Source organism: Nerophis ophidion, linkage group LG15 (assembly GCF_033978795.1).
Source record: "Nerophis ophidion isolate RoL-2023_Sa linkage group LG15, RoL_Noph_v1.0, whole genome shotgun sequence".
In the NCBI taxonomy this organism is placed as follows: Eukaryota; Metazoa; Chordata; class Actinopteri; order Syngnathiformes; family Syngnathidae; genus Nerophis; species Nerophis ophidion.
Window position 1 is genome coordinate 51,690,788 of NC_084625.1, and position 13,059 is coordinate 51,703,846.

A 13,059-nucleotide genomic window follows, 5' to 3' on the forward strand; every position below is an offset into this window, starting at 1 on the left:
CACACACACACACACACACACACACACACGCGCAAACACACACACGCGCAGGTCGGGATTAAAAGGGAGGCGGGGGACCTTGCGGGACCATTCATCACGTCTTGGAGGTCAGGGCAGGACGTCCCACAGCCCACTGCTAAGGTTAATTAATGAAAGTGGAGTCACTTTGCAGATACGTGGTCACCCTCTTCCGAACAGACCGTTAGAAAATAGTTCCTTTGGCGGTATAAAGAAATCTTTGTCTGACAACTCGGGAACAAATCTGTAGGCATGTTCTGATTTGAGTGATATCAACCAATACCAATATGGGGGATCACTTTGGAGGAATTTCGGGCCATTTCAAAGGCTCGAGAGAATGTTTCTATTGGGCATTGTACAGAACACAAAGGCTGCGAAGTTGCGTAATGGTAACTAAAAAGAGAATACAATGATTTGTAAATCCTTTTCAACTTATATTCAATTGAATAGACTGGAATGACAACATACTTAATGTTCATAGTGAGAAACCTCAGCTCCTAGCCTGTGGAACGCTCTCCCTGACCACCTGAGGACACCACAGACTGTGAATGTCTTTAAAAAAGGCTTAAAAACCCTTCTTTTTAAAAAAGCTTTTTTTTCTTTAGATATATGCATGCAAGTTCTGTTTATATATATATGTATATATATATATATATATATATATATATATATATATATATATATATATTAGTGCGTCTGCCTCACAATACGAAGTTCCTGCAGTCCTGGGTTCAAATCCAGGCTCGGGATCTTTCTGTGTGGAGTTTGCATGTTCTCCCCGTGAATGCGTGGGTTCCCTCCGGGTACTTCGGCTTCCTCCCACTTCCAAAGACATGCACCTGGGGATAGGTTGATTGGCAACACTAAAGTGTGTGAATGTTGTCTGTCTATCTGTGTTGGCCCTGCGATGAGGTGGCGACTTGTCCAGGGTCTACCCCGCCTTCCGCCCGATTGTAGCTGAGATAGGCGCCAGCGCCCCCCGCGACCCCAAAAGGGAATAAGCGGTAGAAAATGGATGGATGGACGTATATATATATATATATATATGTATATATATATTATTTTAATACACTGTAGTACTTTGAGGTTGCTTGCTCAATGTAAAGTGTTTTTTGCAAATAAAATCTATTATTATTATTATTATTATTAATATTGCGAGTTGGACTTTACAGCTCACAAAAAAAGGTAAATTCGGATGATCGCTAACGTTGTTAGCATAAATGAATGGGATTGTACATAGAGAAATTTAGCATCATGGCTAACGGAGAAATATTTTTGGTTCGTTATGAGATTGTGGTGGCCCCAAAATTAAGTACCAAGTACAGGACCAGCTAGCTAGCTTGAGTGGAATTTTGCTGAAGTAGTCTACAGTCATACAGTTATTAAGCAATTACACCTTTATTACACTTAAATACCATAGATCAAATATATTTACCCCCAGTAACACGTACCTGAAGTCCTGGGGCTCAAATACTAGTGTGGCCGGTCGTGTGTAGCATGCTGGGAATGATCTGGGCATGTTTTGGAAGAATGCACTGTACATGTATTTGAGGAATGCACAGTGCAGGGTGGGATTTTGCATTAAATCAGGCTTTTTTAGCTAATAATCAGACTGCAAGATCTAGCATGTTGCATTCAATGTTTATTCCCTTGGAAAGTTTCCAACTTTGAATATTCCCGGAGTTTTCCCACCCTGATCTAAATCCCAGGATGAATGAGAGAAAGGATTGTAGCAATATAGTCCACTTGAAAATAATACATAAAGACCGAATAATAAGAGCATATGGACAGACGTAAGTGTGTACATTTTGCTTGATATTTATTATTAGGGACCGAATGTCCCTTAGGGACAGAGGACCCTATTGTATTTCTAAGGTTTTATTATTATTTTTGCCTCTTTGAGCTGTAATTTGACCCCCTTAACATGCTTCAAAACTCACCAAATTTAACACCCACATCAGGACTGGCGAAAATTGTGATCTAATAAAAAAAAAAAAAAAAAAAAAAAAAAAAAACTCAAAATTGCACTTTAGCGCCTCCTAGGAAAAAACACGGACACAACTGCTTGTAACTTCCATTAGGAATGTCATAGAGACATAAAAAAAAACCTCGATGTAGGTCTGACTTAGACCTACATTTCATTAAATGACATTCTTCAGCAAAAATCAACAGGAAGTTGGCAAACACCCCTTCAAAACAAAAGTTTTAAAAAAAAATGTAATTTTTGCCTCTTTGAGCTGTAATTTGACCCCCTTAATATGCTTCAAAACTCACCAAACTGGACACACACATCAGGATTGGTGAAAATTGCGATCTAATAAAAAAAAAAAACAACAACCCAAAACTCAAAATTGCGCTCTAGCGCCCCCTAGGAAGAAAACACAGACAAAACTGCTTGTAACTTCCGGTAGGAATGTCATAGAGACATGAACCAAAAACCTCAATGTAGGTCTCACTTAGACCTACATTTCATTCATTGACATCCTTCAGCAAAAATCAACAGAAAGTTGGCAATTACCCCTTCAAAACAAAAGTTTTGTAAAAATCCGTCACCTTTTTTCAAACATTTTCTCCTCTGAGCGCGTTTGTTGTGTCGGCTTCAAACTCGCACAGGAAAGAGATTGAACCCTTCTAAATAAACGTTGCGCAAAGAGTTTAAATAACTGCTGTGGTTTTGATTTTATGAGCCTTCAAAGAAATGCTGCTGCGCTGCTGCCATCTCAAGATGGAATCGCCAGCGTGACCACACAATGCAGAGAAGGTAGATAATGTGCAGGTAAAGACATGTTGACTGGGTGAAAGAAGGAGGCACCAGTTTGACTCCAGGATACAGAGAAGGTAGGTAATGTGCGGGTAAAGATATGTTGTCTGGGTGATGGCAGGAAGCACCAGCGTGTATGGTTGACAGAAAGAAGCACCAGTGTGACCCCAGGATGCAGGGAAGGTAGGTAATGTGCGGGTAGAGATATGTTGACTGGGTGAAAGGAGGAGGCACTTGTTTGACTCCAGGATACAGAGAAGGTAGGTAACGTGCAGGTAAAGATATGTTGTCTGGGTGATGGCAGGAAGCACCACCGTGTATGGGTGAAAAAAAGAAGCACCAGTGTGACCCCGGGATGCAGGGAAGGTAGGTAATGTGCAGGTAAAGATATAATTAAAGCTTGCAGCTTTAATTATTGTGTTTTTTCATTATATTTGGATGCATTTATTTGGTTTGTATGCTTGTGAATCTGGGCTATCCATTAACTACTTATTATGTTGAAGGGAGCAGGACATATGAGATTTTTCTTCATCCTTCTCAAGCGTAGGTGTGTAAATATGTGTTTAGTTGCTAAAGTTGAATCAAAAATGCACATTAATGAAGGATTTGAATACAAAAATGACAAATAAAACCTTCAAATGTTCAAAAAGCTCCATCTTTTTTGGTGTGCTTCCGGCGCTTTCCACTCACCCGTCTTGAAGATCTCGTATCGGATGGAGAATCCCGCTCCGTGGGTCTCGTAGTCGGACACAAACTTGATGAAGAGCTGGTTGCCGGAGGAGACCACGGGCGACGGGGCGATCTTGCCGCAGTATTTCCCCACCAGCTGGCCGCTCTCGTCCACGCCGTCCCTCACTTCCACGTAGTCGTACCTGCGGTGAGGGAGAAGCCAGGGTCGGGTCAGCGGTTTTCAACATTTTTTTTTCCTAGCTTTTATTGAAAAAAATCCAGCAGAAAAAAAAATAAAATTAAACTCAGCACCTGAAAATGACAATAAAAAGTCCATCCATCCATCCATTTTCTACCGCTTATTCCCTTTCAGGGTTGTTTTCGCAATTGTTGGATATGACTTGTATGATATACCGGTACTTCTACTAATGTATCAAAGAGGGTACTATAGTACCGGTTCCCCATATTTTTATATTTTTTTTGGAACAGCACGCAGTCACGTGGTGACATTGCTGGTTTTACCAGCAGAGGAGCATGTTCGGCAGTGCACACGCACAGAGTACTTACAAGCAGACACAGTGTGTAGAAATAAAAGGGAGAATGGACACATTTTGGGGTAAAAAGTGAAGATAAAGGTGAAGTTACAACACTGACACACCCTCAGGAAGAGGTGCTTTAGGACAGGGCTAGCTCGTCAGCGGCTAATGTGCATCCACAGTGTTTTAGCTACTTCTAAATCACTAATCCTGGCCTCCATGGCGACAAATAAAGTAAGTTTCTTCCAAGCAAACATGCTAAACTACACACCGGAGGAGAATACAATAGCTCACCGGCGTCACAATGTAAACAAACGCCATGGGTGGATCTACACCTGACATCCACTGTAATGATACCAAGTACAAGAGCAAATCTAGTCGATACTACTGTGATTACATCGATATTTTTTATCGTCACAATCGTCATATTTTTCCTTTGCTCATTGCATTTTAGACATTTTTTTTTAAGTGGATTTAACATAATAGTGTGAGAGTCCAGTCCATAGTGGATCTAACATAATAGTGTGAGAGTCCAGTCCATAGTGGATCTAACATAATAGTGTGAGAGTCCAGTCCATAGTGGATCTAACATAATAGTGTGAGAGTCCAGTCCATAGTGGATCTAACAAAATAGTGAGAGTCCAGTCCATAGTGGATCTAACATAATAGTGAGAGAGTCCAGTCCATAGTGGATCTAACATAATAGTGTGAGAGTCCAGTCCATAGTGGATCTAGCATGATAGTGTGAGAGTCCAGTCCATAGTGGATCTAACATAATAGTGTGAGAGTCCAGTCCATAGTGGATCTAACATAATAGTGAGAGTCCAGTCCATAGTGGATCTAACATAATAGTGAGAGTCCAGTCCATAGTGGGTCTAACATAATAGTGTGAGAGTCCAGTCCATAGTGGATCTAACATAATAGTGTGAGTCCAGTCCATAGTGGATCTAACATAATAGTGAGAGAGTCTAGTCCATAATGGATCTTACATAATAGTGAGAGTCCAGTCCATAGTGGATCTAACATAATAGTGAGAGTCCAGTCCATAGTGGATCTAACATAATAGTGAGAGAGTCCAGTCCATAGTGGATCTAACATAATAGTGAGAGTCCAGTCCATAGTGGATCTAACATAATAGTGTGAGAATCCTGTCCATTGTGGATCTAACATACTAGTGAGAGAGTCCAGTCCATAGCGGATCTAACATAATAGTGTGAGTCCAGTCCATAGTGGATCTAACATAATAGTGTGAGTCCAGTCCATAGTGGATTTAACATAATAGTGTGAGAGTCCAGTCCATAGTGGATCTAACATGATAGTGTGAGAGTCCAGTCCATAGTGGATCTAACACAATAGTGTGAGAGTCCAGTCCATAGTGGATCTAACATAATAGTGAGAGCCCAGTCCATAGTGGATCTAACATAATAGTGTGAAAGTATAGTCCATAGTGGATCTAACATAATAGTGTGAGAGTCCAGTCCATAGTGGATCTAACATAATAGTGAGAGTCCAGTCCATAGTGGATCTAACATAATAGTGAGAGAGTCCAGTCCATAGTGGATCTAACATAATAGTGAGAGTCCAGTCCATAGTGGATCTAACATAATAGTGAGAGAGTCTAGTCCATAGTGGATCTAACATAATAGTGAGAGCCCAGTCCATAGTGGATCTAACATAATAGTGTGAAAGTATAGTCCATAGTGGATCTAACATAATAGTGTGAGAGTCCAGTCCATAGTGGATCTAACATAATAGTGAGAGTCCAGTCCATAGTGGATCTAACATAATAGTGAGAGAGTCCAGTCCATAGTGGATCTAACATAATAGTGAGAGTCCAGTCCATAGTGGATCTAACATAATAGTGAGAGAGTCTAGTCCATAATGGATCTTACATAATAGTGAGAATCCTGTCCATAGTGGATCTAACATAATAGTGAGAGAGTCCAGTCCATTGTGGATCTAACATACTACCTGTCCTGTCCCACACAGGTTATACATAATAGTATCTGTTGTGTCCCACACAGGTTATACATAATAGTATCTGTTATATGAGGCAGGAACCTGAGGCGCAGGTGTAAGATCCACTTAATGACATGCAAGTGGAATTTAGATCCCCGACACCTGGGGGAACACAAGACTAATTGAGTCAGAACCGGATTTAGAAGCAAGATGAGCTTTGAAATAGGAGCCGGGTGTGAGTGTGTGTGTGTGTGTGTGTGTGTGTGTGTGTGTGTGTGTGTGTGTGTGTGTGTGTGAGGGGGGGTGGACACCCTCATATTCACTGTGCAAGGTGAGTAAAGTTGGCTGGGCTGACGAAGCTTCCAGGGTGGTCCACATGACCGTAGGGCGGGTACATGTCTCTGGCAGGCAGCTTTGACTCTCAATGTTTGGACTTGTTCAGTGCGGCAAAATATTACACACAAATATTTTGTATTGCAACAATGAACATGTTGTTGTTTAAAATGATGTCGGGGTTCACGTGACAATCAGTGTTTTACTGCAGTGTTAGCATGTTAGCAGTATTTTTGTAGTTCAACGAGCCATTTCGGAACAAAAATACAACAAAAACTGTTTGGAGCCACAAAAAAATAAAAGTCTTATATAAGTATTATAATGAAGACAACACATGATGTAAGTGTCTATATTAGCCTACTATCAAAATGACTTCAAAAGTCCTAATTAAGTGTTATAATGAAGACAACACATGATGTAAGTGTCTATATTAGCCTACTATCAAAATGACTTTAAAAGTCTTATATAAGTGTTATAATGAAGACAACACATGATGTAAGTGTCTATATTAGCCTACTATCAAAATGACTTTAAAAGTCTTATATAAGTGTTATAATCAAGACAACACATGATGTGTCTAAACTAGTTATATTAATCTACTATCAAAATGACTTTAAAAGCCTTATATAAGTGTTATAATCAAGACAACACATGACACAAGTGTCTATAGTAGCCTACTATCAAAAGGACTTTAAAATTCTTAAGTGTTATAATGAAGTCAACACATGTTTCTATATTAGCCTACTATCAAAATTACTACTATCAAAAGTCTTATATAAGTGTTATAAAAAGTGTTATAATGAAGGCAACACATGATGTAAGTGTCTATATTAGCCTACTATCAAAATGACTTTAAAAGTCTTATATAAGTGTTATAATGAAGACAACACATGATGTAAGTGTCTATATTAGTTATATTAGCCTACTATTAAAATGACTTTAAAAGTCTTATATAAGTGTTATGAGGACAACACATGATGTAAGTGTCTATATTAGCCTACTATTAAAATGACTTTAAAAGCCTTATATAAGTGTTATAATGAAGACAACACATGACATAAGTGTCTATATTAACCTACTATCAAAATGACTTAAAAGCTTTATATAAGTGTTATAATGAAGACAACAAATGACATAAGTGTCTATATTAGCCTACTATCAAAATGATTTTAAAAGTCTTATATAAGTGTTATAATGAAGACAACACATGATGTAAGTGTCTATATTAGCCTACTATTAAAATGACTTTAAAAGCCTTATATAAGTGTTATAATGAGGACAACACATGACATAAGTGTCTATATTAACCTACTATCAAAATGACTTAAAAGCTTTATATAAGTGTTATAATCAAGACAACCAATGACATAAGTGTCTATATTAGCCTACTATCAAAATGACTTTAAAAGCTTTGTATAAGTGTTATAATCAAGACAACCAATGACATAAGTGTTTATATTAGCCTACTATCAAAATGACTTTAAAAGTCTTATATAAGTGTTATAATGAAGACAACACATGATGTAAGTGTCTATATTAGCCTACTATTAAAATGACTTTAAAAGCCTTATATAAGTGTTATAATGAGGACAACACATGACATAAGTGTCTATATTAACCTACTATCAAAATGACTTAAAAGCTTTATATAAGTGTTATAATCAAGACAACCAATGACATAAGTGTCTATATTAGCCTACTATCAAAATGACTTTAAAAGCTTTATATAAGTGTTATAATCAAGACAACCAATGACATAAGTGTCTATATTAGCCTACTATCAAAATGACTTTAAAAGCTTTATATAAGTGTTATAATCAAGACAACCAATGACATAAGTGTCTATATTAGCCTACTATCAAAATGACTTTAAAAGCTTTATATAAGTGTTATAATCAAGACAACCAATGACATAAGTGTCTATATTAAACTACTATCAAAATGACTTAAAAGCTTTATATAAGTGTTATAATCAAGACAACCAATGACATAAGTGTCTATATTAGCCTACTATCAAAATGACTTTAAAAGTCTTATATAAGTGTTATAATGAAGACAACACATGATGTAAGTGTCTATATTAGCCTACTATCAAAATGCCTTTAAAAGTCTTATATAAATGTTGTAATGAAGACAACACATGATGTAAGTGTCTATATTAGCCTACTATCAAAATGACTTTAAAAGCTTTATATAAGTGTTATAATCAAGACAACCAATGACATAAGTGTCTATATTAGCCTACTATCAAAATGACTTTAAAAGTCTTATATAAGTGTTATAATGAAGGCAACACATGATGTAAGTGTCTATATTAGCCTACTATCAAAATGACTTAAAAGTTGCCAGTGTTTGTCCCGCTGCCGAGGCTGCAACCGAATGGACAAAAGGTATCGATACTGACAGAGTTTGCCTCCTAAAAAATGTATTCATTAATTGACAAATAATATCCTATTCCAGTATCGTCCATCCCTAAGTGTTGGTATCGACGATACTGCAGTGAAATCCTCCACAATAAGAGCGACTTGTGCACTTTACTCTGACATCCTGTCCCTGCAGCTGCCACACGCTGACTGACAGCCGCAGCACAACATGTCACCTCCGACATCTTCCCACATCTCAGCCTCAACAAGTCGGGGCCCCCGGGGGCCTCGGCAGGAAAATGAGCATGTTGTCGGCTGTCAGGAACGTCGGGCCCCACAAAATATCACCGCCCAACAACAAAAATAAACACCCTGCACGTCCACCATGTGTGCAATCTGTCAAATAGCGTGTACTATTGTGAGTGATCTACTAAAACTGTCAAATAGCGTGTACTATTGTGAGTGATCTACTAAAACTGTCAAATAGCGTGTACTATTGTGAGTGATCTACTAAAACTGTCAAATAGCGTGTACTATTGTGAGTGATCTACTAAAACTGCACCTGCAGTTGGAAAGTCTTATTTAAATGAGGACTTGGCATGACCATGGATACACTCATTTACTGCACATTCTTTCTTTTCATGCTCCTCCTTTTGCTGTGTTTTCAAACAACATGAGACTTTTTATGGGCATCTTAGAAGCAGTTGCACAGTATATGCCACTTCTTTCGCTTTTGTTTTTTTAATGGAGGGTGCACTTGATGTGCAAGATGAAAAAAAAATAAAAAATGCATATTTCCAGAAGTTTTTATCATATCAGATATATGTTGGGAATATATTATGTTAGTAATTTATTATACGAAGAAAAAACAAATGTCATTTATTTAATTTGTTTTAAGTAAACCCTTAAGTTCTCTCGCAGCTATGAAATTATAAAAGGATGTTGCTGAATAGAAAATATTTCCAATATATATATATTTTTTCTGACTGTCCAAATATGTTGAAACGTAAACATAGGACACATTTCGTCCCACTGTGACGTCACACTACATCCAACCTCTGCACTATAATGTCTCACCACATCCAACCTGTGACATCACACTACATCCAACCTCTACATTGGGACGTCACACTACATCCAACCTCCACACCGTGATGTCACACTACATCCAACCTCCACACTGTGATGTCACACTACATCCAACCTCCACACTGTGATGTCACACTACATCCAACCTCCACACTGTGATGTCACACTACATCCAACCTCCACACTGTGATGTCACACTACGTCCAACCTCCACACTGTGATGCCACACTACATCCAACCTCCACACTGTGATGTCACACTACGTCCAACCTTCGCACTGTGATGCCACACTACATCCAACCTGTGACATCACACCACATCCAACCTGTGACATCACACCACATCAGACCTGTGACATCACACTACATCCAACCTGTGACATCACACCACATCCAACCTGTGACATCACACCACATCAGACCTGTGACATCACACTACATCCAACCTCCACATTGGGACGTCACACTACAGCCAACTTTCGCACCGTGATGTCACACTACATCCAACCTCCACACTATGATGTCACACTACATCCAACCTTCGCACCGTGATGTCACACTACATCCAACCTCCACACTGTGATGTCACACTACATCCAACCTCCACACTGTGATGTCACACTACATCCAACCTCCACACTATGATGTCACACTACATCCAACCTCCACACTGTGATGTCACACTACATCCAACCTCCACATTGGGACGTCACACTACAGCCAACTTTCGCACTGTGATGCCACACTACATCCAACCTGTGACATCACACTACATCCAACCTCCACACTGTGACGTCACACTATGTCCAACCTTCGCACTGTGATGCCACACTACATCTAACCTGTGACATCACACCACATCCAACCTGTGACATCACACTATATCCAACCTCCACATTGGGACGTCACACTACATCCAACCTTCACACCGTAATGTCACACTACATCCAACCTCCACACCGTGATGCCACACTACATCCAACCTCCACACCGTGATGCCACACTACATCCAACCTTTGCACTGTGATGCCACACTACATCCAACCTGTGACATCACACTACATCCAACCTCCACACCGTGATGCCACACTACATCCAACCTTCGCACTGTGATGCCACACTACATCCAACCTGTGACATCACACTACATCCAACCTCCACACTGTGATGCCACACTACATCTAACCTCTGACATCACACCACATCCAACCTGTGACATCACACTACATCCAACCTCCACACTATGACGTCACACTACATCCAACCTTCACACTGTGATGCCACACTACATCCAACCTCCACACTGTGATGTCACACTACATCCAACCTCCACACTGTGACATCACACCACATCCAACCTGTGACATCAGACTACATCCAACTTCCACACAGTGATGTCACACTACATCCAACCTCCACACTGTGACGTCACACCACATCCAACCTGTGACATCACACTACATCCAACCTCCACACTGTGACATCACACTACATCCAACCTCCACACTGTGACATCACACCACATCCAACCTGTGACATCACACTACATCCAACCTCCACACTGTGACATCACACCACATCCAACCTGTGACATCACACTACATCCAACTTCCACACTGTGATGTCACACTACATCCAACCTCCACACTGTGATGTCACACTACATCCAACCTTCGCACCGTGATGCCACACTACATCCAACCTCCACACTGTGATGCCACACTACATCCAACCTCCACACTGTGATGTCACACTACATCCAACCTCCACACCGTGACGCCACACTACATCCAACCTCCACACCGTGATGCCACACTACATCCAACCTCCACACTGTGATGCCACACTACATCCAACCTCCACACTGTGACGCCACACTACATCCAACCTCCACACCATGACGTCACACTACATCCAACCTCCACACTGTGATGCCACACTACATCCAACCTCCACACCATGACGCCACACTACATCCAACCTCCACACCATGACGTCACACTACATCCAACCTCCACACTGTGATGCCACACTACATCCAACCTCCACACTGTGATGCCACACTACATCCAACCTCCACACCATGACGTCACACTACATCCAACCTCCACACCGTGATGCCACACTACATCCAACCTCCACACCATGACGCCACACTACATCCAACCTCCACACCATGACGTCACACTACATCCAACCTCCACACTATGATGTCACACTACATCCAACCTCCACACTGTGATGCCACACTACATCCAACCTCCACACCGGGCAGCAGCCAATGTTATTTGTTGATGTTGGCCATGCGGTGGTGGGTGTGGCCAGTGTGGGCGGGGTCAGGGATGGGTCTGGACATGGCGCCTGTGACCGGGTCATGTGAGCGTGCTGGATGGCTGTCAGGCCGTGGGAAAGTGTCCTGAGTGGGAGAGTGGGCGTGTCCTGAGTGGGAGAGTGGGCGTGTCCCGGGTGTAAACAAACAGCAGCCACTTGCAAACACACAATAAAGAAGATGAGGTCAGAGGACTCGACTGCTTCTTGGCAGGAAGGAGGCCAGAATACAACAAGGGTGTGACTCTTTCACAGACTGGAGCTAAAAATGACATTTTCCATGCTGAAACATTCACTCAGCACTCCAATATTCTTATTCGTGATAGTCTAGACTAGGGTTGGACGGTATACTAGTACTAGTAAAGTATGGTGGTACTAATGAATCAAAAAACAGTACTATACTCTGATTGAAAAAGTACCGGTTTGCCATATTTTTTTCTTTTATTTTTACAGGCATGACAGCGTCATTACATTGCTGGTTTTACGAGCAGAGGAGCATGTTCGGCAGCGCACACGCACAGAGGACTTACAAGCAGACACAGTTTGTAGACAGAAAAAGGAGAATGGACGCATTTTTGTGTAAAAAGTCAAGATAAAGGTGGTGTTATAACACTAAAAAACCCTCAGGAAGCTAACATCCATGTAAGTTTTTTACAAGTAGTATTATCACTGGAGGACGAGGAATAGCTAAACATGCTTCCCTACACACCCTAATAGCTCACCGGCGTCACAATGTAAACAAACGCCATGGGTGGATCTACACCTGACATCCACTGTAATGATACCAAGTACAGGAGCATATCTAGTCAAAACTACTATGATTTCATCAACATTTTTTATCAACAAAAGTATAAAAATATTTTGTCTTTTTAAAAAAAATCATTATATTCATTAAGTCAGTAAATACGATGATTATATCGATATTTTTACTGTCACAAAGTATGATCCTGTCACTACTTGGTATCGGTTTGATACCTAAATGTGTGGTATCATCCAAAACTAAT

The 13,059-nt window shown here is 40.4% G+C and overlaps 1 protein-coding gene across 2 annotated transcripts in view; it reads right to left on the reverse strand.

Moving 5' to 3' along the window:
- The window catches only part of nrp1a (neuropilin 1a), a 165,087-nt gene that overhangs the window by 118,220 nt on the left and 33,808 nt on the right, over nucleotides 1-13,059 (reverse strand). For both annotated transcript variants that reach the window (XM_061922361.1, XM_061922360.1), the window contains exon 4: nucleotides 3,470-3,651. In XM_061922361.1, coding sequence (XP_061778345.1) covers nucleotides 3,470-3,651 — 182 coding nt within the window. The remainder of the gene's footprint in view (nucleotides 1-3,469; nucleotides 3,652-13,059) is intronic.